Source organism: Ambystoma mexicanum, chromosome 10 (assembly GCF_040938575.1).
Source record: "Ambystoma mexicanum isolate Mex_15411 chromosome 10, UKY_AmexF1_1, whole genome shotgun sequence".
NCBI lineage: Eukaryota > Metazoa > Chordata > Amphibia > Caudata > Ambystomatidae > Ambystoma > Ambystoma mexicanum.
The window spans coordinates 1595614888-1595640098 of NC_090932.1; the positions used below are offsets into that span (position 1 = coordinate 1595614888).

A 25211-nucleotide genomic window follows, 5' to 3' on the forward strand; every position below is an offset into this window, starting at 1 on the left:
TTGTCACAGCGTTGCCGGTGAATGAAGTGATTTATATACTTTGACATTGACCTGCCAGAGTTATTTATGATGCTAAATGAAGGGCGCATTAGCAATGCCTTTCATATGGATGAAAGCACTAAGGGCACCAGCATTGTTTTCCGCTTCTTTGCTGTGTTTAAGTTCTTCGTGCAATTCATGGACTATAGTGAGTCTTTACTCAGATGGTTATTCTAAGCCTTTTTACTTCCTTGTAGAAATGATATTGTGGGTGCAAATTCAAATGAGGTTGGATGCTTGTCCATGTTGGTGTTCCTGGCTGGGAAGGCGCACACGGTGCATGCAAGTTTGAATGATGTGTTTTTAAGGGAGACTGGGGTTAGTAAATGATTACATTTGCTATAAGTGTAGGTGTAACATATTGATAATACACTCATAACAATAACCAACAAACAACACAAAGAAAACAAATGTTTTTTTTCCTGCGTGTAGTGTTTAACAATATTATAGGATTTTCAGGTCTCCAAATGCTGCATTTCATATATATTTGCAATACATATTGATATTTTAAATGTGTTATCAATCCAAAGGGGAAATATGTTCATTAATAATATATTATCCATGATGTGGACTGTAATAAGTATAATTTAAGTGGCACAGCATCGTTCTGATGCCATGTTATAGTATAATATTTTTGGCACAGCGTCGTTCTGATGTCATGTAATACATGAGTGAAAATATTGAGTGATTTTCATGTTAAATGAGAAAGCCCTATGGTTAAATGTGACACGAATGTTGCGTGGTACGTATACAATTTTTTTGGGCATATTACTTATGGCATGCATATGAATATATTACCGGTTTATTTTCCTTGGCCTAACATGTTTTTTTAAACTTTGGATGCTTTCAATTTTTGGCCGCATTCAAAACAATTTTGTTTTCAAAGATCTTTTGCACTTGGACTCAGATCTGATCAGTCTCTGTCGCGGTGTATTCTCTTCTCGCACTGTTCTTTTCCAGCTGCGTTGTTTTAATATGATCTTTGTTTTGTGAGTTTTCTTTTCTGCATTTTTCCCACTTTTCTTTGTTTCTTATGGCAGGGTGTGTATGTGAATATGTGATGGTGCAAACCACAGGTGTTTCGGAGAGGAATGGTGGTGTATGTAGTTATGCAGTTATGGTTGTGAGGCAAATGTAATGTTGATAGGGATAAAATATAAGAGGTTCATATGAATGTTAGATAGTTCCTGATGGTTGCGTGAGTACGCGTTTGTGCTGCGTGTGGCAGACCCTTGTCTCCATGTGGCAGGTGGAGTGGGAGGAGATACGCTTTGATGGTTGAGAGTGTGGCAAGGAACGTATGTGCTCGCAAGTGGCAGTTGTGAGGCCCGGGAGTGGCAGTCCCGGGCAGGTGGTGATTTGTGTATTTGATTGTTTTGATTGTTAGTTACGTGAATGTGGATACGTTTTCTTGGTTGTGAATGTTGTATAGGTTTTACGGATGCGCAGGAGTGTGTAATTTTGAAAGCCTTTTTTAATGCTTGGTTTGTGATACTTTGTTTGGTGTTAAATTGAAGAGAGGGAGATGTGTAGTATTGTACCTATCTATTTGCACTGGGTGCACACAGTGCTGCTAGTAGAATACAGCTATGTCATATGGAATGTGATGGGACCTGAGGGTTCCAAGAACTACAGTTGGAACACAGGATGGGAGAACCTGACTGAAAGGATGTCATCTGTTTAGCTCTCTGCCCCTTTCTATATAACTAGCCCTGTAACTCTGTAACTTATAAATAAACTCACTCCTTTTATATATACTGGTCTCCTGTGCCTTACCTGAATCCAGATGTCTTCTTACCATCCCCGATACTACAATTAGCTTCAACATAATAGCTTTGCTTTAAGTAGAGATTTCACAGCCCTCTTTGTTTGAGGTTACTCCACCTGTTTTAGCCTCATTCAATTTGTTGTACCCCTCCCTACTTTGTTACACCTCCAGCTCCCCTTGAGCCTTAAGTAAAATGCCCTCCCATTCTCTTTACAGGGCATTCCTATGTTTAGATCTTGTTGCTTGAAGCTGAATCAATTTGCATCTAATCACAGCTTTGAAGGCATCCCATACATAATTCAATTTCCCCTCCTTCGCGTTATTAACTTGACAATATTCCCTAATTTTCTCTCTCAAAATTTCCCGTGAGACGGTATCCTGGACCACTTTCAAGGTGAGCGACCAAGACCATAGCCTATTACCCGATTTCCAACCCTGCAGAGAAACTCTAATGGGAGCGTGATCAGGCATAGATATTGGATCTATTACCATATTTGCAAGTGGCCTTATTATTCCCAGAGTGCCCCACACATAGTCAATCCTTGAAAAGGTATGATACACTTGGGTAAAGCACGTATATCCATTCTCATTCCCTTTCTTAACCCTACATAAGTCTTGTAGAGCCATACCGCCAAATCCCTCTCTCAAAGCAAATGAAGGGCCGACCGCCTTACACAACGTGTGCGCGCTCCTGTCCCTCCCAGGATCCCACGCTAAGTTGAAATCCCTGTCAACAATATTTCCCCCTCTGCAAATCGTTCTAGCTTCCCCAATGTTACATGCAAAAACTCTCCCTGTCCCTGATTTGGAACATACACCATGGCTAGAGTAATAGCCCTGTTCTCCATAATGTTTTATAAAAAGGTACCTCCCATTGGGGTCTATCAATTTACTGCTTATCTTAACTCCCAACGTGTCCCTTACGACGATCATAACCTCCCCCTTTTTCCCCTTTCCGTTTGCCTGATAAATCTACGAGAAATGCCTCAACCGAAATTTCGATTTGTCTGCTTTCTGAATGTGGGTTTCTTGACGCATAACAATATCAATGCATCCCCTCTTCAATTGCATCTCCAGTTTGTTCCTCTTTGTGGGGCTGTTTAGGCCTCTTACATTATGGCATAATATTTTTATTTCTGCCATTTAACCATTTTACTTGATCTCTTTTAAATCTACGTAATAAAAAACGCCAGCCAAACCTCTTCCAACAAACTGTGAGCTTGACCCCTCCCTCCTCGACTTCCATCCCCCGTTCCCCTCACCCTGCCCCACCTCTACTCCCCACCCCCCATTCCGGACCTGAAGCTGGCATCCTATGACTTCTACCAATTGTTCTTGAGAGCCAGCCCATGTTTGTACCCAAAATTAACTGTGCGAGAGCTAATCTTTCTTTGATTCCAATACCTAAACCATCCCTCAAGCCCTGCCCAGCCCATGACCTCATTGACCAGTCTTGCACCTCCCCTACCCCAACACCCCTTTTCCTTTTCTTCCCCTCACCTCTTGTTGTACGACGTCCTTGTTGCCAAACTGCAGTTCTCAGTAGAAGCAAATCGTACAAGGGCGCTCCTCCAGATAAATCCTCAGCAAGGCATCTTTCCACCTCGTACATTAGGAGGGCCTCTCAACCTTCACCCCTTCCTCCTGTCTTTCTGGACCACTCCCATAATCTCCTACCTTATCCAGCGGGATCTCTTTGGTCCCCCTCCAGTCCCTCCTCCAGCCCAAGGATAGAAAGACCCTCTGCGCACGTAGTAGCTCTGTATTGTTTACCATCCCATGAGAACAACAAACCAAATGGGAAAGTCCACTTGTAAGGAACTTGTTTATCCGCCAAAACTCTAGTCACTGGACCCATACCTCTCCTCTTCTGTAGTGTCACCACTGCCAAATCCTGGAAGAGCAATATTTTTGAACCATGCACTGTTATGTCGCCTTGACCTCAGGCCGCCTTTAGTATTCCTTCTTTAACCTTGTATGTCACAAAAGCTACCAAAACGTCTCAGGGTCTGTCACCTGGGGCCAACTTGATGAATATGGTCTATACGGATGTCTTCCAGCTCTTTTTACAGCAGCAGGTTCGCAAAACACTGTTGCATTACTCCCTTCAGTTCAGCATCCTTTGTTGTTTCCGCCAAACCCTTTATCCCCATATTAGATCTGCGTGATCTGTTTTCCAAGTCTTCCATTTCTATGTCTTCCAGCCCATGTTCTGTGGTGTCCACTCTACCCACATGCACTACAACTTCCTCTCTGATTTCCTTACAGTTTTTAAGGTCTTCCTTTAGGTCTGCAATCTGTTCCTGCATAGCCCAGGTCAGCCTGTCCTCCATTCCTCTGAGACAAGCAGTTAGGTCTTCTTTACTCAATTCCATATCTCCTCCTTTTTCCGACTCCTTCTCCCGAGTCCTTCTCTCTTCTGCGAAGCCCACCTCTCACTCCTTCCGTTTATTTTCTCCAGATTTCCAAAACATGTCTAATTGACCTTCCTTGACTTCGCGGGCCCGCCTTGTTTTGCCTGGGTTGCTTTCCCCTTTGTCCCTGGCATCTAGAGAGGTATCGCCACTCCTCGCTCGTCACCTCCTACTCGGACAGGGCGCTGCACCCCCATATCAGTTTTCAAATGTCCTTCTGAGAGCGCAAGCCAAGCCACATTAATATCAACGCCACAGCAACCTGTCAAACTTCTGTCGGCTCCTTATCTGCCACGGATAGACCTCGATCCCAGAAGATCTTACATCAACCCTCCTTCAAATAACTTTGCAAGATCGCCAATGTATTCTGCGGCCCTGAAGGCCTATCTTTTTCTCCTTCAACTCCAATGCTCTGATTGCCGGTCTCAGAAGTCCTGAAAACGACCTCTTTGCGTGCTCAGGTGCTTCAATCCTCAGCAAAAACAAAGAGGTGATGGCTGGAAGGTTTAGAATTAATCTTAACCACTGGCGTTGCTCTGGGCAACCCTCCAGACCACTGTTCTTCACCTGCCAAGCCATTACAGAAGGGGAAAGACCATATGCAAATCAGGCTTGGCCCCACCCCAAAAGAGGCAGTCCAGCCCGAACTGCTAGGTCACATCCCTTCTGCACGAGACCACAAGCATCCCCAAACATGTTTCGCCCTTGTTGGGGCTCATCAGTGAGGAGTAGCTTGGGTCTCTAGGCCCAGCAGGCACGGGACCCACGTCTGGGCATACCCGTCCCACTCGGGGTGACAAAGCAAAAACAAGGAGGTGATGGCTGGAAGGTTTAGAATTAATCTTAACCACTGGCGTTGCTCTGGGCAACCCTCCAGACCACTGTTCTTCACCTGCCAAGCCATTACAGAAGGGGAAAGACCATATGCAAATCAGGCTTGGCCCCACCCCAAAAGAGGCAGTCCAGCCCGAACTGCTAGGTCACATCCCTTCTGCACGAGACCACAAGCATCCCCAAACATGTTTCGCCCTTGTTGGGGCTCATCAGTGAGGAGTAGCTTTGGTCTCTAGGCCCAGCAGGCACGGGACCCACGTCTGGGCATACCCGTCCCACTCGGGGTGACAAAGCAAAAACAAAGAGGTGATGGCTGGAAGGTTTAGAATTAATCTTAACCACTGGCGTTGCTCTGGGCAACCCTCCAGACCACTGTTCTTCACCTGCCAAGCCATTACAGAAGGGGAAAGACCATATGCAAATCAGACTTGGCCCCACCCCAAAAGAGGCAGTCCAGCCCGAACTGCTAGGTCACATCCCTTCTGCACGAGACCACAAGCATCCCCAAACATGTTTCGCCCTTGTTGGGGCTCATCAGTGAGGAGTAGCTTGGGTCTCTAGGCCCAGCAGGCACGGGACCCACGTCTGGGCATACCCGTCCCACTCGGGGTGACAAAGCAAAAACAAAGAGGTGATGGCTGGAAGGTTTAGAATTAATCTTAACCTCTGGCGTTGCTCTGGGCAACCCTCCAGACCACTGTTCTTCACCTGCCAAGCCATTACAGAAGGGGAAAGACCATATGCAAATCAGGCTTGGCCCCACCCCAAAAGAGGCAGTCCAGCCCGAACTGCTAGGTCACATCCCTTCTGCACGAGACCACAAGCATCCCCAAACATGTTTCGCCCTTGTTGGGGCTCATCAGTGAGGAGTAGCTTGGGTCTCTAGGCCCAGCAGGCACGGGACCCACGTCTGGGCTTCAATCCTCAGCACCATGCCCTTTCATGATGAGGCTCCAGTCCTCAATCTGCTGCCATCCAACACCCCGCAGATCTTCTTTTCACCCTGAGGGACTGGGGGAACACCACCCACTGGACTGGTGCAAAATTAGGTCCCTTCCAATCCCCCCTTCATCTGCTCTTCTGCGCAAGGCACAGAGCTCACTCAAACGTGACCGTGTACTCCAGTGGCCATCTTGGAATCGCCGATCTTGTTTGCTCCGGACTAGTACCGATGAATATGGTACTCAGAGTTGCTGCCCTCTTTGGCGCCTTCCGCAGAGAACGGACCTCCTCTCCAAATCGGAGGGGTTAAATCTGCATCCGAACCTCAGCAGCTTGAACCTTCATGCTTGGCTGCTGAAAAGTTGGATTTGTCAGAGGAGTTCTTCAACATCCTCTTTTGTGCTAGGATACCGGCCACCAAATCCATTGATGCCTGCAGGTGGGGTATGTTTTCAATTTGATATTGGAAGAGGGATCTGGACCCTTTTACCTGTTACACATCCTCTGTTAAATATTTTCTGCTTTCTTTGGCCCAGATGTGCTTGCAGATGGGCACTGTGAAATGGGTACCTTGCTGCCATTTTGGTTTTTAAACCAACCGCGGAGCAGGGTTGTCTTTTCACACAGCTCCTGCGGGGTCATTGCGATCAGTTTCCTCATGCCACTTTGATGGTCCAGCGTGGGATTTAAATTTAACATTTTTTATGGGAACTCTTGTCTGAGCCCCTTCATTCGTGTTCATTAAAATTGCTTACCCATAAGGTGAATTTCCTGGTCACCAGCACCTTTGCAAGATGTGGTCTAGGCGTTAATCTTTTATAACGCTCTTAATAGCACGAGACTGGGATTTGAACCTGTGCTGCTCTGCTTTGTCTTGCGTCCAAGACAAACGTGTTACCCCTGAGATGTCATCCCAGCGAGGCGTTCAGTTAAACCTCCCTACTTATTTTTCTCCAAGGAAAATTTGAGTTTGAGAGTGAGGCCATCCTGAAGATGATCTCGGGTTTCCATCTCTCCTAAAAGATCCATCTTCCTGTCTTTTCTTCCTACCCTCATCTTTCCCAGGCAGAGGAGTGGCGGCACCGGGTGCAGGCCCTCAGCTACTACGTCTCTCAGATCAGGGTGAGGCCAGGAAAGATGTTTCGACAGGGCTGTCCTTCAGAGTTTTCTGGTTTAAGTTGCTGTCCTTGCTCTCCTCCCTCCTCCAGATCTATTTACTGCTATGGGGCTCTTTCAAAGACAAGGAATCTGTGAGAGAAAGGAATCCATTAGAGGAACACATTTACCTCTCAGTTATGTTCTCTCTGATTGATGTTCCTCCCACAGATTCCTCATCGGCCTCCCAACCTACCCTGCTTGGTGGATTTATAGAGTGCTAGGGGAAAAGGGTGGAACTAAGATCACAGGGCGTGACGCCATCAAAGTAGAATTGCCCAGGCGTACTATTCGGCACAGAGCACATAGGGACCTCGGGCAGAGCTGCGCTGTGCCCCGTGGTCGCAGAAACGTTTCCGAAGAGCAGCTGCACTGAGAGATACATATCAAAGAAGAGGAATCCATCAGAAGAACATCCATCAGAAGAACATCTATCAGAAAGAACATTATTGAGAGGCAAGTGATTTGTTCGACTTGGATAAAATGGCCCAAGTAAGATCTCACTTGTTGCATTACAATGAATGTACTTTACTAACAAAGATATGGGATAACTTTGAACTCTTATGAATGAGAATGTTCCTATGATAATATCATGGAAACGGTATATTATGTTTTCTGGAGATTAGCAATTTTCTGAAAGCCTTATTTTCTTTGATATCCACCCACATTAAACCTCTGCCATATGCACTGGCACCTTATTTTGAAAAGGCACCTTGTCCTGAAACATCTGGATTCTGTCACAACTGACTTAAACGGGAGGGGATATGGCATCTGCAGTTGCAATTCATGATAAATCCTGATGCTAAACTTAAGTCCACTTTCTTTTTTGTATGCGTTAATGTTGAATGTTCTATGTTAGTTTTGACATTTTTATTAAACTGTATGTTTGTGGTTCCAGAACTTTTAGTATTCTTGCATGTAATTCATGAATATGAAGCATTAAATTGCTTTTATGTATGTATTTGTATTTTGTGCTAATCATGGTATTTGTAGTGGCTGTATGACTTTTGAGCCCTATTCCCCTTTATGAAGAAGTGTAATTGTGAGAATAATGTTTATACAAACACACACCATTAGCTGGCTGATAGCTTTCTTTCTACCTTACTCGTGCTGCTGTCTACCCCTTATGCTAAAGAAATACATTTTCCTTTCTCCAGGGATGCCCATTTGATTCCAGACCACACCATCCGTTCTCTTGGGCACATCGCTGTGGCGCTGAGGGACACCCCAAAAGTGATGGAACCCATCCTACAGATCCTGCAGCAGAAGTTCTGCCAGCCCCCATCCCCTTTGGACGTTCTCATCATTGATCAGTTGGGCTGCATGGTCATCACCGGAAACGTAAGTGAGGGGAAGATTTGAGGGCAGGGGGATGGAATACAAATGGTAAATAGCGGCGAACATGGGCTTGCAGCCCATTGTGACTCTCCCAAAGATTGAGGGGCCAGGTTTCCAACGGCATGTGGAAAGATTGAAACCCATTGAGCAACGCACATAACATTGTTTATTGGTTGGAAGGAGCTGGAGAATCAGGGAATCAATAAATAGGTTTTCTGAGAACAAGATGCAAAAATCTTAACAAAACTGGGACTTATCATTCTCAGGGTGAGAAGGGGTCAGACGGGACAATGGAATAGGGGGACCAAACTAGATGAATGTGGCAGCAGGCGAAATGGTGAACTCATCAAGAAACTCCATGGGAATTAGATGTGTAGGGAAGCAGAGCATATACTGAAATTCCTAGATCTCAGATGCACTTATCTGCAGGGTAAAGGAAACATCTGGGGTGTTGAATATTTGAAAGAAATGTATTTGAATATGAGCCAAAAATGTTGGAGAAGTCATATTTTTTAAAAAAAGTATTATTATTATACTTGATTCAATTGAAATTAAAACAATTTTTACAAGTTTTATCCCTGGAAATTGAACAGTTCATCTGTTAGGCAGCTCGAATTCCTAGGAAATGTTCTATTAATTGGCTTCAGTCTCATCATTAGATAGGCTAGGAGGACTATTAATTAATCTGAGGTATTTGAAGAAGCCTACTACCGCAATTGTCCAGATTGTCTTCTCCCCGCTCATCAGACGCTCCACCATTCTTCTTCATCGTAGCATGCAAGGTTGCTAAGTAGATGGCCTAAATGTCGGGAGCGTATGGCAATCACCCCATGGCAACTTAACAGGAGGTGTTTGACTGTTTCAATCGTTTCTGGTTGAGAACAATAGCGGCATGTGTTGGAATCAGATTGTTTCAACAAAGTCTCTGAAAATGTTCACAATATTTCCTGTCCGGGCATTTTGCCAGGTAAGCTCTTGTTACGTTGACTTATGTCGTATTTACGGGAAGATCGGGGACCAACGTAGAGAAGCTGGCTTCTTCCAGAGATTGTATCCAGTCTCTCTACAGTAAGTGTTTTTTAAAAAACTTTTTCCGGTTTGTTGATCAGCTCTTCTTTGGAGCTTCCTACCCAATCCAAGAGCAGTTTGTTCTTTGATGCCCATTCTTGGAGCATTTTGCAGGATCCGGCACAGATTTCCTGATTTATTGCCTTCAGGATAAGCGGAGGTGAGGGCAGCAGTGTTTTTCTATAAAGCATAAGTCCATTCCGTGCCACAATTGAGCCCAGTGATTGCAGGGTAAGTTCTCGCCTTATCAAAGAGATCGGGAGAGATTGTGGGAGATTTAGGACCTTCCTCCAGTATGTCCGTTCTAGCCTCAGCCAGAACTTAGCCGGTAAGTAGGGCAAGGCTTCGACCCCATACGTTAGGCATGGAATGACTTTCATTTTGTAGAATGACCAGGTGGGGGACAAGGTGAAGCGCCCATATTTTCTAGCTAGAGATCGGGTCTGGGTAATCAAGAGACACACTTTCATCAGTAGGCTCTCTTGTATCGGGACTTCTTTGCTGTTTTTGCTCAGTATTATTTCCAAGTATCTGAAATCATTCACGAGTTCAAGGGGCTGTTCTTCAATTGACCAGACGAAGTTCTCTGCTTTTCTCATGTTTCTTCCAAATGCCATGAATTTTGTTTTCTCTCGGTTCATCTGAAGGTTATCTTTCAGGTATGTGGCTAAGTTGGTAATTTGCCTCTGGAGTCCTATGGGCGTTTGGTCCATGAGGATTATATCCTCTGCATAGAGCAATCGTGAAATGTTGGTCTCACCCAGAGTTGGAGGTAAAGATCGAACTCTGTTTTCATGCTCAATGAAGTCAGCAGTGTAGGCATTGTACAATGGATGAGCCAATGGGCATCCTTGTTTCACTCCTCGAACAGTATGAGACGAATGCACATCGAATTGCCAGAGTACAGCTCCTTCATAGGATTCAAGATCTTAGGCGGGCAGGCACGCTGTTCTAGTTTTTCTCATAGAAGAGCTCTATCGACCCGGTCGAACGCCTGGACCAGGTCGATGAAAGCCATGTAGATTTTTGGTCGTCCTTCCAGGACTTAGGCTTTCAAGACGCTCAGGCCAGGATATTAGCTGTCATCCCCAGATTTTTAGCAAAGCCTGCTTGGAGTGAGTCTGCCATTTTGGAGGTCGCTATCCAATCCTGTAGGTTTTTGAGAACCAGTGAGCCAAAGAGTTTCCCTATATAGAGTCAAGTAGAGCTATCTGGCACAACTATCGCCTTTTTCCATGAGGGCGGGATAGCAGCAGCCCGGATGCAGTTCGTAACCACTTCCGAAATAAAGACTGACCAAGGTTCAGCGTTTGTTTTTTAGGTCAAAGTTGGTGATGCCGTCGGGCCAGCGGGCCAAGAACCGCTGAGTTTCGTTATTTTCGAAAGGGTCGTATTATGGTCCATTGGAATCTGCCATTCGGCACAGCTTCTGATGGCGTTCGAAGTCTTTGATTTGTCCGGTGTACTGTATAGCTCCTTGAAATGTTTTTCCCGTCTTTGGTCGCCCACTAAATTCTGTAATGATTGTCCCCCTTGGCGTTGCCCTTAATTAGGGACCATAAGTCCCTTGACTTCTTCCTGCAAATGGTGCGGAGCATGGCTTCTGCATCTTCCTGGTATCTTTGGAATTTGGTGTTTCTCAATCGGGCACAATAGCTTTTAAGTGAGTTTGTGACCTCCCCCATCTTAACTTTGGAGTGAGGCTTGTTTGCTTCACGTCGCAATTTTCTGATGAACCACCTTCTCTCTCCCAGTTGTGCATTGAAGACGTGGGGGGTAGAGTTAGAGTGCTTTAGAGTCTTTGCCTTTCTTGATTTGAAAACAGAGAGCTGTAGAGTAATCAGCTAAGTTTGTTTTGTCGAGCGGCCTAACAGATGAACTGTTCAATTTCCAGGGATAAGACTTGTAAAAATTGTTTTAATTTCAATTGAATCAAGTGTAATAAAATGTTTTTTTTTTTTTAAATACATTTTGTGGCAAAGTCAGCAGACTGCCAAGGGTTATCGGTTGCGTGACCTGTAATGAGTGGACCGTGTGGCCTGACAACTGCGCCTAGACCGAGTGACCCCTATTTTGAAAAGAGCCAAGAAAAAGCAAATGTGAAAAAGCTTGCATTTGGCTAATGTTACTTGTGCATAGAAAAACAGAGAGGAAAAGGAATCTCTGTGAACTGTTGAAAAGCCTGAGTTGTGTGAGAAAGCTGAAGGTGTCTCCCTAACTAATCCCTGGGGGATCTGTCATCCAGGTGGCCAGTACACGGCCATCGCTTTTGGATCCAGTTCCTGGGGGTGGACCAGTGAGGGAGGATCACCTGTATATGGGGGGGTCCTCGGGAAGTTCAAGTGGGACATCAACGGTTGAGGCGCTGTATCCCCCTTCTTTCAACACCTTTTCCCCATTCTACCTTGTAGGATATTCCAAAACACTGCTCCCCCCCTTTTCTGACACAAACACTTTTGCACACTACGAAAGACAACGGACTAACACCAGAGCTGTTTACCTGACATGTCCCAATACAAGTGTCCGGCAATTGACCAGAATCACACACACATCCGACGGCCCTTTCCCTACCCCACAAGGATAAAAGTGTGTTAGGCAGAAACCTGTGCAGTTCCCTTTGGGAACACTGCAAAAGATTTAGGACTACAGGTGTTAGCAGTAAACCCACTTGGTAGCAGTCTGTACCACCCAGATTTACCTGGTAGCTGTGGCTGAGCAGTCAGACTTCCCTCAAGAAGAGTTAGGCAGTATCAAAGTATACACAATAGGCACTCAGATACAATAATACAAGCAAACACTGACCCGAGCTTTGGTATCAAAGTATATCATTATTTATTTAAAAACACACTGTTTGAAACACTCCAGCACCCTTGTTGTAAAACACTCTAAACACTGTTACTATTATAATATATACAACCCTTATTCCTTATCGGATAAGTCTTAGTTAACACCACTTATTTCCAGACAGAGGTGAGCGCTTAACTATAGATGGCACTCCAATAAGTTCATGAAGAAGGGAGGGAAAAAGACAGAATATGGAAAGATACACCACTCTAAGATTTAGGAACACTATTAGCAAGGCAGAAGAGCAAAATTCACTTGTGAGCCAAAGTCCATAGGCTGGGCCCACTCTTAGAGAGAGCAGAGCACAAATGCGCCCAAGATCACACAGTTACACTAGGCTTAGAAAGTCTTGCAGAGAGTTCGAAAAGAGTTTAGAGAGGCTCAGAAAGGTTTAGCCAGGGTGTCCCAGGCTAACCCAGGTTCGAAAGCCGGGGGCTAAATCTACCCCGTACAGTCGGTGGCAAGGGAAGCCAGGCGGAACACGGTACCTTAAGTGGGAAGGATCCTCCAGCGGTGGCAGTTGTTCCTGGCAGCGGGTGCAAGTCTCGGCGTCGTCCCGGGGAAGAGAAGATCTCGACTTGGAGGAAAGCTGAAGGTCGTTGCACTGCCAGGGAAGAAACCAGCCGCTGAGTTTTCCGGTTAAAGGTATTACCCTTTATTTCGCGGTCGTGGTAAAACATGGTATTCCGGTTGCCGGGGTGCTTGGCACAGGCAAGGCGGTCACGAGATGCGTCGAGGAGGCGAAAAGATGGTGAAACTGGTTATCCCCACCAGTCAAAGGAAGAAGACTCTCCGGCGGGAGATCTCCTCTGTCGTTGGGAAAAGTGGTAAGACGGTCCAGCAGGGCTCCACCGGTGGTGCCGTCGTGGCAGGTCGGCTCAGCTTCTCCCTCGTTGGATTCTTAGGTCCTGTGGCGACTTCTGAAGTTCCAGTCCCCAAAGCCCTGCTTTTATGCAGAAAAACCCATTCACTCATCCTAGCTGTCACTCAAACATGCTAAGTGGTGAGCCGGCCGGCTCACCACTTGGGCCAATCAGGACGGAGTGCAACTTGAGTTGCCTAGGCAACTCAGTCCAGGGTGCCTAAATCCCCCTCCACCCCTCCTAAGTACCCCAGACAGAGTTGCACCACTTTGGAGGGCTTCTGTGGAGAAGCCCGCCAAAAAGTGGAACAAAGGGCTCGACTTGGGTTGGAGCCACAGAAGAGAACACAAACGCCATTTTAGAACCGAGTTTTGGCAAAAAATACCAACCGGAGAATTAATAATAATTAACCAAACCGGCGGTATGTTCGAGGCTATCGTAATTAAATAAATAAAGATAGTAGCCTCGAACAATGGGAAAATCCCATAGAGAAATATTCGCGGTTGAATATAAAAAGTAGTATCCACTGCCACCAGCCAAAACTCGATCAGGGGGGACGGAGACATGCCCCCTCGACTAACAGACCCCGGGGCAATCGAATTGCCCCAGCCAGTACGTCCACAATATGATGGTTTGTACTGGTTCAGTTCAGAATTCAAGACTAGTAAAGTCAATGGTGACTTTACATGCCCTGGGAGACAGTAGTCAGTCCCAGGGTATGGAGTCTATACTGGGGGGGGTCACTATGACACCCCTGTGTTACTGCACTGAGGGTGCTGTGTAACATACATCACAAAAACACATGAAGCCCTATGGAGTAAAAGACCCCATAGCCCATTAAACGCATCTAGAGTCAAAGGAACACACTCAAATCATGCCCAAGAGTGAGGGTAAAAGAGTCTCACTCTTGGCAGGAGAAAAAAATAAACCCCAAAAATCCAGCAAAGCTGCTGGGGGACTCACTAGGTTAGGAAATTCAGCTTAAACACAGAATTCTCCCTAACAAAGTAGAACAGGAGAGCACAGGACGAGCAAGGCAGACTTCACAATGAGACGGCCATCGAGGCACGACAGTTCAAGAGGAGGAGAAAGAGGGTGCAAACCGTGATGGTGATAAGGCGTGAAGCGACCTTGCCCTTTCCGAGCCAGGCCCGTGAGACCTCTGTAGAAGGAGTCGTAATTCCGCAAACAATAGCTCGTGTGTTGCAGTAGATGTCAACGGTACACGGAGCGTGCCTAGGCCAATAAGCAGAATTGAGGGAGACTCCTGCTACCGTGGTACCGGCCTTGACTCCAGATACGAAGAAGGCCAAGAGGTTCCTCATAGCCGGTGAGTCAAGCGGAGAACCGATAAAGAAACCAAACTGTGTTGAATCAAAGTCGCAAAGTGGCACATTGAGAAAAGTTCAAAGAACTGTAATTTGTTAAGGGAAGACCAGTTGCAGTTGGGATAGGCACCACTTGGGTGCTCACTCAAGAGTCTCTGGTTGGTCCTGTGTTGATTGACGCTGCTAGTACCAGAAGACCGTAGGAGAGCTGCCAAGACAGATCAAGGTGGTCATACAGAGGTCAAGGAAAATCCCAGTACATTTGAAAGTCTTTGACCGACAAACCATTGAAAACGTAAGGGAAGTGAATCCCGCATTAAGAGAGCAGCAAAACGAATGAGAAGTGGCAAAAGTGAACCCGAAGGAGGGATGCCAATAAAGAGGGGTGAAGTCTAAGGTCCCAAGAAACGGTGTGTTGACAAAAGTGAACCCAGCCGAGGGATGTCCACGGAGAACTGTTTAAAAAGACATTAAAATGTGTGAATGCCAAGGAGAAAATATCTTTGCAAAAGCCAGAGTGAACCGATGGAGGGAGGCAAACAGTCGAGAAGGGTATGCGCCCGGAAGAGGGGGACCCAAGGGTGAAGGCATCACCCAGTGTACATTTGAAATGAACTTTTTGTTCATTATTTTGGAGCCTATCAGGTCCTCAGAGGCAAGAGACTTTTAGCAGAAAAAGAGACTTAACCACCGACGGCCCTGATACCTGAATCGAAACTGTCGTCTCGTGCTGGGAAAGCTTGAGCGTGTGCTGTGCTCAGGAGTCTCACCTTGCCCTGTGCTCAAACAAAAAGTGGGTAAGGGAGACACCCGGCTACCACATCCTGACTTATCATTTGTGAACACTTCTTTCTTTCTTGTGAATCTTATTCCACACTCTTTTTTGGTATTTAGTTGTAAGTTTTGGCAATAGTTTGTTTTAGTATAGGCCCTTTTATTTTGACAAGACGCCACTAGGACTGCCTTATTTTCATTTGATGGTCGAAGCTTGCCCCCATCTTAGATTTAGGTTTATATTAGGCGTTTTTCCACCCAACCTATATAGTTTAATAAACACCCTTGAACTGTGATCACTTGTGTCTTCTTGAGACCATGCCTTCCTTACAGTGTTTGAGGAGTTGGACTGGAGTTATTTTGAAAGTCAAGAGACTTGTACTGATTGTTGTTTTGAAACCTGGAAGAGCTGACTTCTTGGGGAAGGAAACCCTGATACCTCACGATCTATGAGCTGATTTCTTGGGTAAGGGACCCAGAGAATTGGTGAATTATATTGACCCTAGTACTATATTGAATGCTTGGGGAAAGGGAGCCCCGGGGCCTTTTGGAATTGTGTTGAGCTTTTGGGGAAAGTAAACCTCAAAGCCTTATACAACTGTGTTGAACTCTTGGAAGGTTTTAGGGAGAATTCGCAAAAATGTGCTAATTCCCTTCACCTTAGAGACCCCCAGGAACTTTGCTGGATTTTGAGGACTTGATTTACTTTGCCTGGAGAGAGTGTGACCCTTTTTCCCACTCTCCCATGTGTTTTGAAATGTGTTTTACTCTTGTGTTTTATTTGGTTATGGTGTTTTAGACAACTCCATAGGCATCATCTTTTTATTTGTGTCACACAGCACTCTGCAGTGGCACAGGGATACCTTTTCAGGCTTCCCCAAGGTTTAAATACCTTCTCTGGGATAAACTACTGTTTCCCAGAGTGAGTAAAGTGAAATTGACTTTACTAGTCTTTTTACATGCCTAGACCCAGCACCCCCTATCTTACAATAGAGTGCTTGAGGGGTTACCTAGTATCCCCTGTGTCTAGATACTCATGTGGCAGTCAAATGCTACCCTTTCCTCTAGAAATGGCTGGTGGCTGTGGTTTTACAACAAACTACCATGATTTTTCCCTGACCACGAACACCGGTAGTGTTAAATCGCAGGAGCCATGTTTTTCAAGATGGCGTCTGAGCCCCCTCTGTAAAAACAGGTACTGGTCTTCTTTTTTCGCCTTTTGTGGAAAGGTCCTTCTAGAGTTTAGCTCTGCACGCCAAACCAGGTTTGGTTCCTTTGTTCATTCGCCTTTGGCGGCCTTCAGGAGTGAAGACCGCCTCTGGCGCCCGAGTGTCTGGGATGGGCAGGAAGTGAGGGAGGTGCCCGAAACTCATTGTGCTTAGTCTCCTAGGAGACCCAAATGCACTCTGTGGTGATTGGCTGGCTGACTGTCCGGCAAGGACAGCCACCTGCTGGGTGATTGACAGCTAGGCTAGAATGAATGGGAGAGAACTGAATAAAAGGCGAGTCTCTTAGCTTGGAAGGCAGAGTCTACCACTGGAACGAAAGAACCAAAGACCAGCTTGAAGAGGACGGCTGCTGCAACTCCTGGACCATTGGTTTGCCCTGTGAAGCCCTGCTGCAGGTCCAAATCGCTAAGTTCATCTCGACAGAGATGCCCTGCAAGGACGACTCCTCCCTTTGAGTTGGTGGGACCAATCAACTCGGAACTAAGCCACCTGGATACCATTATCGGAGCTGGTTGTGTATTCCTCAGAGTGCGGCAGGAAACCCAATAACCAGGGAGAGGGACGCCAGCTTGTGTGCTTGACTACAGCTCCCGAAATTGAAGATTTGCCAGTTGCCAGCTCTTTCACCAGTCCCAGTGCAGTGCAGGAGTCCCCCGACGTCCTCCCTCTTGTCCCGACTACTGAGGGTCAGGATCAGCGAGATCTGCAGGAACTGCCGGGAACAGAGGTCACCAGCTGCATCCTTTTCTTCAGTTGTAAAGGTACTGTTAAATCAGACAGAGTACTTGCCTCTCGCGGTGAAAGTGCTTGAAACTTTCCCAACTCACAGACCTAATCAGCTTGTGAACAACATATGATTCTTCTTGCTACAAACTATTCCTAAAAACTTTGGCAGAGACTTTTCCGTTTATCTACCAAAACTGTTTTATCCCATCCAAGACTTTAGCCCATTGACTTTGGCCTAGCCTATTGAATTGAATTGACTCTTCTGGTGTACGCAAAATATCTGCACTGCCTAAGAAATAACTATTCTTTCTATGGTCTGATAACCTATGCCTTTTTTCTCCTCCTTCAAAGTATTCTGAATGCCTCAGAAACTTAAGAGTGTATAGTACTGAAGTATATTTGTGTGAGATTATATTGCATCCTTCCTATGAATGTTTTATAACTGACAGTTAAATAAATTAATAAGTATTTCACAAAGAAACCATGTGTTAGTTTGTTTGAACACCTGTGATTGTAGACCTCTGTGTAACATCTTTACAGCTCACATTGCCCCTTGAGATAAGCCTGGCTGCTCAGCTCTGCTACCAAAAACTGGGTAGTACAGACTTATACCAAAGTAGTCCTAGTTGTGTCTAGAGGTCCCAAAGGGTACTGTGTACAAACTTTGCCTAACAGAAGGGAACCCCAAGGTCTTTTTGCAATTGTTTTGAACTTGGGGAAGGGAAGCAGAACTTAAGCCACAAGCTGGAAGAAGCTCTGAACTTTGTTTTGAACTACTATTTCTTTAATGCCGACATCCCTACACATTATATGTTTAGTTGTGAGGGCAAGTAGAGGTTTTGGTTATGAGATATGCGTGTGGTGCTTCAGCACAGTACACGACACTGAGGGATGTGCGTTGTGCACACAGGTGAACCTGAAATCAGTGCGTGAGGAAGCAGCTAAACTCACGTTGGGCCGACCACCTTCGAAGTCACCTGTGCGGTTGACCATCCGATCCTCTGAGGCCGAGACCGAGGGTCCTAGCCCTGAAAAAGACAAAGAAAAAGAGAAACATCAGCGAAGAAGCGGTCCCAATCGAGGAGCCCTTCTTTCTCGTCGTTGATGCACAAGATTCAGACTCTTCGTTGAAAAGTGTCAAGTCGTCGGCTGGGCCGATCACTCAGCTAGAGTGGGACTAGTTCAAAACCCAAATGCTGGAGATGTTCCAAAAGAATGCCGCTGCAGGTTCGGGTGAGACCTCCCCTCTTACCCCCCCCTCCTCCCCCAGCAGCAGGCCAAGGAGGCAGCAGTGGTGCTCGATACACCAGTCTCCACGCAAGCCCTGGTGCCGATGCCATCAGCATCAGGAAAGCCTTTGGGCTCGATACCGAGAAAAGCACCTTAACCCTTGATGCCTGGGCCTTCCCGCGAACTGCAGGGTTCGGGCAATCAGAACGCCTCCTCGTTGCCAAAACACTGTTTGACGCCGACCGTCACTTTATCCATGTCGAGGGATAAGAACTCGGCGCTGGCAACTGATCTTTCGTGCCACTCTCCCAAACCGATTCCTTGGGCTCCATGGCATCGATCTTTGCCGGTGACGGCGGAGATTGTCAAGGGGACGTTGATCCTATGGACAGGGGGCTTCGACGACCAAGCTGATCTTTTTCCGTTAGCACAAGGGCTCCACGATGGCAGTAGGCTGGGCACATCCCCTGATGTGGAATTACAGCAAGCCCAACCCTACACTGATGTCAAATTTCATTCACTAGTGGATAAGGTGGTTGACACCTTGGGGCTGCATGCTGCGGCAGTGCCAGTCCAAGGTTACAATTTAAGACATCCTGGATAAGACTCCGGTTACTGAAAGGAATATGCAACTGAACCTGGCGATTGCCGATCCAGTAGCCTCCCTGTGGCCTCTCTGTGGCAGCACCCCTGCTCCATTCCTCCAGTCAGCTCCACTATGACCGGAAAGTACAGGCCGGCAAGAGGAGACCCGTCATTTTTGGCTTCTCACCCTTCTCAGGAAGGTCTTTTTGTGCAGTCAGCCACAGTCTCCACCAGATTGGCATCCTCCTCCTCGAATCTGCCTCCTGACAGGGAAGGTAAGAGAATTGATGCAATGGCGAAAAAGGTATTTACGTCTGGCAGCATGGCTCTGAAAGCCACCAACATAGCCAGTGGGTTTGCCAAATCTTCCTTTGGAAGGCAGTAGAACAGGCAGTTCAACACATCCCTGAGAGGGAGCTGCAAGACGGTTTTGTACAGCTGGTGGAAGATGGGAAGGAGGTGACCAGGCAGTCGCTGCAGAGGGGCCTGGATGTGGCCGACTACGTGGGCCGTTCAATGGCATCGGCTATAGCATTGAGGAGGCAGGCCTACCTGAGGTCTTGAGGCTTTTCGCCAAATGTCGAAAACAGACTACTGGACATGCCTTTTTGAGGGTGAATTCCTTTTCGGCTTAAGGCTGACGACCCCCTAGAAAAATGTAAGCAGTCAAAGATCTCCGCAAAATCACTGGACCAAGCTGTGCAGCTGGCCAAACCTGCCTTCAGCTTCGCCTCTAGGGGCAGGGGATACAGGCGTTATTTGCCTTGTGGCAGGAAAGTGCAGCTCCTGTATGTCAGGCAAGGCCAGAAACGTTTCTCACACTCTGGAAGGGGCAGAAGGGCTTCCAGAGGCCAACAAGCAGCAATGCGGTGGCTCTGCCCTCTAAGCCACTTTGATTTTTCCCTCCCACAACTTACCAGTTGGAGGTCGGCTCTCGGAGCACTCGCCCCAATGGGAGGAGATTACCTCGGACATCTTGGCCCTGGAGCTCGTGCAGTGGGGCTATTGTCTGCCCTTCTTAAGGAAACCACCGGGCAAACCTCCACCACTTCCAAACCAACTGGGACAGGAGTTCCAGGAAGAACTGTGAGCCCTGTTGTTGGAGGGTGCCATGGAAGAGGTACCTCCTGAGCAGAGAGGATCGGGCTGGTATTCCGAGTATTTCTGGGTGCCCAAGAAGGGAGCAGGTCTCCGTCCCATTTTGCACCTCAGGGCTCTGAGCAAATTCCTGAGGAAATAAAAATTGAAGATGGTGACATTGAGAGAGATTCTCCACGCTCTCGAATTGTAGGACTGTCTGATGTCAATGGATCTGCAGGATGCTTATTTCCATGTGCCTATACATCGAAAGCACAGGAAGTTACTGAGGTCCCTCATAGGGGCCATGCACTATTAGGTCAAGATACTTCCTTTTGGGTTGACCTCCGTTCCAAGGTTCTCCGTCTAGCTCATGGCAGTCATAGCTGCGGCTCACCTCAGGAGATCCGGAATCCATATATTCCTGTACCTGGACGACTGGCTGATCCCAGGTAAGTCTGCACAGCAGGTTTTGTCCCATCTGGAGGAAACCTGCACGCTATTTCACTGGCTGGGCTTCTCTGTGAACATGAAGTCCCATGTGATGCCAGTCCAGAAGCTTCAGTTCATCGTGGCAGTCCTAGACACCTATGCAGAGAAGACCTTCCCTCCTGAGGAGAGAGTCAACAGCATTGTGCAGATGGTGAACCAGTTCTGGAACCACGCCGCCGTATCAGCAGCTTCCGTCCTCTGCCTCTTAGGCCTCATGGCCTCCTGTATTTTTCTGGTTCCAGAGACCAGGCTGCGCATGAGATCTCTTCAATGGCCCCTAGGAGGCCAGTGGTCCCAGTACCTCGGAACCATTTCATGGCGGGTGAACCATTATGGTCTACGTGGCCTCAGGCCAGAGTGGTCACGGATGCGTCTCTGAAGGGCTGGTACGGTCACTGCGAGGACTTGCAGGTGAATCAACAGGCTGGAGTTGCGAGCCATCATACTACCCCTAAGAGCGTTTGCTCCGTCTCTGAAGGGGAAGCATGTCCTGATTCTGATGGACAATATGGTGGCAATGCACTACCTGAACAAGCAAGGTGGCGTGCCCTCCCTCGCCCTCTGCAGAGTGGCGATGCAGCTGTGGTTCTGGCTTTTGGAGAACCGTATCTCTGTCTTGGCAGTTCATCTGGCGGGGACAGAGCAGTTTGGTGGATGCTCTGAGCAAGCAGAGCACGGTCTCGTACGAGTGGGAAGTTTGCCAGGAAGTCCTAGAGGAGGCCATCTCTTGCTGGGGTACCCCCATCAGTGAACCTGTTTGCCACAGAGCAGGAAGTGCAGACCATTTTGCTCAAGGGAATTCCCAGTGAACAGTGCACTAGGGGACGCGTTTCTGGTGGATTGGAGCTTCCTCTCCACTATGCCCTCCCTCCGATTCCTGTCATTCCTTGGGTTCTCGGGAGGTTGAAGAGGTTTAGAGTAACCATGGGGGGGCATGAGGGGGGGGGTGAGTTAGGGGGAGGGTTCTCATTGATCGTCCATCCATTTTCCCCAGACCTTTTGGAACTTGCGTGGGCAGCCTCTTGCCGTGTAAATTTGTCGCTACAAGGAGGCGCACCTAGTAACCTCATTTGACCATCGAGTTAGGCTCAGTACTGCGGCTGATCCCCAGTTTGCAGCAATCAGCCTCTTGCCCGCCCCCAGTGCCACGGCCTTGAACAGTTTTTCATGCTTAGTGAGGCCCGTTTCTCCCCATATCCCGAGCAGTATTAGCTTTGGGTCCATTGGTGTTTGGGTTCTCACCGTCGCGGAGATTGTGCGTGTGCACCCTGCCCAGAAAGTCTGTACCACCGAGCAATCCCAAATTTTGTGGAAGAAGGTGCACTTGCAGAAGGCAGACTTCTACGCCCACCCCACTCTATCTGGCCAGCGTGGTGCGGGAATAATAGGATCGGTGCAGTATCCTGAGTTGGATCAGGTGTAGTTTCGTGTCGATGCCTATCTCGCGAGGGAACATCAGAGCTTCCACCCATTCCTCCTGTTCCAACTTGTTCATGTCCCTTTCCCATTTCTCCTTCAGTATGCTGAGTTCTTTGGTACCGAAGGAGTTAAGGGCCTGGTATAGCGTGGATGTAACCCTTGAGGGGATGCATTCCACAAGGATGTTGGTTTCCAGGGGGGATCAAGGCGGAATCTCTCCCAGGTCCGGAAACTGTGCGTTTATGACGTGGACGAGTTGCGTGTATCTGAAGCGGTCACCGGGGCTCAAGTTAAAGTGCTCCCTGAGGGTGTCGAACTCAACCATGCGCCCCCCTTGAATCAGCTGTTCCAGTGCGAGTATCCCGAGCCTTTCCCAGGGGCCCCATTTTTTGGACTTCAGGGAGGTGTGCATTCTGCCAGAGGGGTTGGGCCAGTGTGGGCCTGGAGCCCCAGCCAACATGTTTGTGTGTTTCTTCCCATGCAGGTGAATGTGGAGTGACATGCGTGGAGTTTTGGCCGTTCCGTCCCAGGGGGTGTACAGTTCTTGGAGGGGAGAAAGCGGGTGCATGGCAGACAATTCCATACTGATGTGGGGGAGTGCGCTGTCACCGTGCAGCCAATCATTTACCACTCCAGTCTGCACCGCTAGGTAGTATGTGCGGATGCATGGTAGTCCTATCCCTCCCTCCCAAATTGAGCGTTGTAGTGTCGTGAGAGCAATTCTAGGTTGTCACCCCTCCCCCCCTCCATAGGAGAGTCCGTATGTGTTGGTCTATTGATGTGAATATTCTGGGAGGGATGGGCAGCAGGGCGTTCTGTAAAAGTATTGTAGTCTCGGGAGTGCCCTCATCTTGAATAATGCAGCCCGGCCCATTTCGGACAGTGGTAGGGATTGCCAGTGGGAAATGTCTGTGGCGAGCCTGTCGTGGACAGGTTGCAAGTTCAGTTGGAGGAACCCCTCTGGCGAGGCGCTAATTCGTATTCCCAGGTACAGGAAGCCACGGATGGAAACCGGGTATGGGCAGCGGTCAGGGATCGTGTCTGCTCCCCCCTGAATTGGGAACAATACTGTTTTCTGGGTATTCACCCTACGAGTAACCATGATCTTGATCGCCCCGGACTGGGTTAGGAGGGCATGGTACTCGGACCTTCTGGATCTGACCATCTGCCCACCTCTCTGGTTGCCTCATCGCCCGGATCTCCTTACCCAATTGGAAGGTTGTGTGATGCATCCAAACACGGAGTTCCCTCAACATACATGCGTGGCTCTTGAGAGGATGAGGAAAGAATGGTACGTGTCGGTGCTTGAGGTGTTGCTGGCTGCACGCAGACCATCAACAAGATCCCTGTATGAGTGTAGGTGGAGAAGATTCGAGGCGTGGTACAGGGAATGCAAGATTGACCCCATCTCTTGTCCCACCACTACAGTGATGGAGTTCCTTCTGTCACTGGCCTCAGCTGGCCTTCAGGTCAACAGAGTCAAAGGAGATTTTGGCAGCCTTGTCTGTGTTGAAAAGGTCCCCAGATCAGGGTTCTTTCTTCACTATTTCGATCATCGCCCAATTCCTGAAGGGCCTTCTCAATAAGTTTCTGCCAATTCTGGTTTTGACTTATTTGATGGCGATCCATTTGAACCCATCCACTCTTGTTCCATAAGCTGTTTTCCCTTAAAACAGCTTTCTTGGTTGCAATCACATCAGCCGGGAGGGTCAGTGAGTTGCAGGCGTTGTGCTGCAGACCTCAATGTTTACCTTTCTTTCGAGAGCACGTTTCTCTCAGTCAGGCCCGGCTTCCTTCCTAAGGTTGTTTCCGAGTTTCAACTTGGTCTATTGATTTGCCTGTCTTTTACCCTCCACCCCATCCCTCGAAAGAGCGGTTCCACCACCTTGACACCAAAAGAGCCCTATGTTATTATGTGGCACGTACATCTGAGTTTCGGAAAACTGACCAGTTGTTCGTTGCCCATTCATTATCCCGTAAAGTTCTCGTCATAACGAAGCAAACCCTGTTGTGTTGGATTATTATGTTTATCCGAATGCTTCCAGTCACAGAGACATATACTGTGCGGCCACTTGGCCGTCCCTGCATACATTTGCCAAGCATTACTCTTTAGATGTTGCACGTGGAGCAGATGCAAAATTTGGTAGAGCAGTTCTGCAAAATCTGCTTGTTTAATGCTTTCTGCCTTCCTCCGTAATTCTAAATGCTTGGGGAATCTATGAAGATGAGGAAACTGCAGGAGAAAAGTAGAAAAGTAACATCCAGGACATCAAAGATGACATCACAAATGTCATTGATGACATGACTGATGACATCACATGTGCATTTAGTTTTTATGCACAGCCTCCACAAGGGATTGTCATTATAATGTTGGCAGAAATTGTTCATTAAGCAATGCATTGCTATAAATGCCATTGCATTGCTAACTTCTCTCCCTCTCCCTCTCTCTCTCTCCCCTCTCCCTCTCCCCCCCCCCCCCCTTTCGGGGAGTGGGAGTGAGGCAGCCAATGGTGAGACGCAGTATTCCGGCCTTTTCTTTGATCTAACCCATCCTATTATTTCGGATTCTCTGAGGTCCAAACTCCCCCACCTCCCTTTTTACACAAACACTGGGATGATAAAGAGGGTGACTGAGAGTAACAAGACTAACTCTTATACATCGTACTGACAATGTCCTGCTTGACTCTTAAGTGCGTACACTTGATACCAATAAACTCGCCTCAAACTGATAAAAAGCAGAAACTGGAGACACACTCTGAGCAAGGTGAAACACTAGTAAGAACAGAACTTCTGGGGTGAAGGCAACAAACCACGAAATACACGTGAAGAAGCCCAGATCCCACGTCAGAAGGCTGCATTGTGTTTCAGAGACCCCAGCGTCCCTCCCTGGTGAACAGAAGAGTTGTTGGCGAGGTGAGGCCACGCACATTTGAAAGTCTTCGACATCCGAAAGCGGTCTGACCCCAACTGAGGGAGACTCAAATTGTAAGAAGCTTGGGGAAGGGAGCCCTCTGCAAGTATTGTTGAACTTTGTCGTGAAAGGTCTGAGCCCGACAGAGGGGGACCCACGTGAACTTGGTTGCGAA

The 25211-nt window shown here is 47.5% G+C and overlaps 1 protein-coding gene across 2 annotated transcripts in view; it reads left to right on the forward strand.

Moving 5' to 3' along the window:
* Positions 1-25211, forward strand: part of PI4KA (phosphatidylinositol 4-kinase alpha) — a 2470135-nt gene that overhangs the window by 587002 nt on the left and 1857922 nt on the right. For both annotated transcript variants that reach the window (XM_069619956.1, XM_069619957.1), the window contains exon 16: positions 8310-8493. In XM_069619956.1, the coding sequence (XP_069476057.1) occupies positions 8310-8493 (184 nt within the window). The remainder of the gene's footprint in view (positions 1-8309; positions 8494-25211) is intronic.